At 68.3% G+C, this 1535-nt stretch overlaps 1 protein-coding gene across 1 annotated transcript in view; it reads left to right on the forward strand.

Annotated features, from left to right (window-relative positions):
• Cracr2b (calcium release activated channel regulator 2B) overlaps nucleotides 1-952 on the forward strand; it is a 3881-nt gene extending 2929 nt beyond the window's left edge. Inside the window, exons 4-6 of the mRNA XM_013033351.1 lie at nucleotides 55-221; nucleotides 393-464; nucleotides 654-952. Of these exons, the coding sequence (XP_012888805.1) occupies nucleotides 55-221; nucleotides 393-464; nucleotides 654-840 (426 nt within the window). The 3' untranslated portion in view covers nucleotides 841-952. The remainder of the gene's footprint in view (nucleotides 1-54; nucleotides 222-392; nucleotides 465-653) is intronic.
• The last annotated feature ends 583 nt before the right edge of the window (nucleotides 953-1535 follow it).

Here is a 1535-nt window from a genome sequence, read left to right on the forward strand (position 1 = left end):
TCCCGCGGGGGAGCCACCGGCCCTCCTCGCCAGCCTGCACCCCGACGCCCCTAGCTGGAACAGGAGCTGCAGGCTCGCGCCGCGGAGCACCGGGAAGCGCAGGCCCAGCACGGCCAGCTGCTGCGGGCCTACCAGGCGCTGCGCACGCAGCTGGACGGGGCTCAGGAGCGGCTCCGCCGGCTGGAGGGCGACGCGCAGGGCCGCCTGGAGCAAACCCAAAGGTGCGGGGCGGGCGGGGCCGGGCCCTGGGCCGAGGGCCGGCGGCTCAGGGGTGGCACTTCCACCCCTGTCACAGAACCCAGCGCTGCCCCGGGGGCTGAGGGGTTCAGGTGAAGGACCTCTGGGGGGCCTGGGGGGTCGTCGGCCTGCATCTGTTCCTCCTTCATCCTCAGGGACGTGGTTGCTGTCTCTCGGAACATGCAGAAAGAGAAACTGAGCCTCCTAAGGCAGCTGGAGCTGCTCAGGTGCGGACGGACAGGGCTCAACGGGGCTTGGGGCTCCGCGCTCAAATATCCTGGGCTTGGGCCCCGTTGTAGGAGGAAGTGCTTGCTTATGTCTGCCCTCCACCGCTCAGGCCCGAGGGCCCACCCCAGATCTCCGACCCCGAGATCTTAGCCCCTCGGCCTTCTCAGACCTCACACCGTCCTCCACAGGGAGCTGAACACGAGGCTGCGGGATGAGAGGGATGCGTGTGAGGCGGGGCTACTGGGAAGCAGCCCCAGGAAGGTCCTGGCCACAGCCGGAGCACCCGGGCCCTGCTGCTGCTGCTGCTGCTGCTGCTGCCGCCGTGGCTGGGCTGGGCCCCCCAGACGAGGCTCCGGCCACCTTCCCAGTGCCTGACCATCAGGACACGCGACTCCCTGTGTGTTACCTGGAGGAGCTGCGTCTTGAAGGAGTTTCTGGGATGGGCTCATGCGCTCGGGTGCGCTCTACCTGGCTCCCTGCCTGAAGGAAGACAACAGCAGCAAAGCCTTCTGTCCAATAAAGCCCACCGAAGGCCCTGTCGTTGGCCTTTGCGTGTCTGTGGCCTGCACACGTGGCTCGTGGCTCTGCGCGCTGGGCGCACATCTGCGGGTGTGATCTCTTAGGGTCTCTGCCGTGCTCTGAGGCCTCACCACCCACCAAAGCTCAAGCTCCAAGCCAGGAATCTGGGGCGCACACCTGTAATCTAGCTCTGCTCCGGAGGCTTAGGTAGGGGATAGCGGTTCAGAGCTAGCCCGGGGGGGAAAGCCCCGGAGACCACGGCCAGGACAAGCTGGCCAGAAGCTGGGTCGGAGGAGGGCTGGCAGCCTGCGCTCAAGCCCCAGCCACGCAGGAAGGGTCTGGAAGGCTCCAGGGACCTGGCTTCCTTCCCCGCCGCATCCCCCAAGAGCAACGAGTGCGTTCTCATCAGCTCGCAGTCGCGGCCAGCCCGTGTGCGGGCCGGAGCCCGGCGGTAACCATCCAGCCCGGCCGGACCTCACTCCCAGCGCCGGGCCCCGACCCCGGATCCTCCCGAGCCCGCCCGACGCCCACCGCCCCAGGCGGTCGTCAGT

Source organism: Dipodomys ordii, unplaced genomic scaffold, assembly GCF_000151885.1.
Source record: "Dipodomys ordii isolate 6190 unplaced genomic scaffold, Dord_2.0 Scaffold166, whole genome shotgun sequence".
NCBI classification, from domain to species: domain Eukaryota; kingdom Metazoa; phylum Chordata; class Mammalia; order Rodentia; family Heteromyidae; genus Dipodomys; species Dipodomys ordii.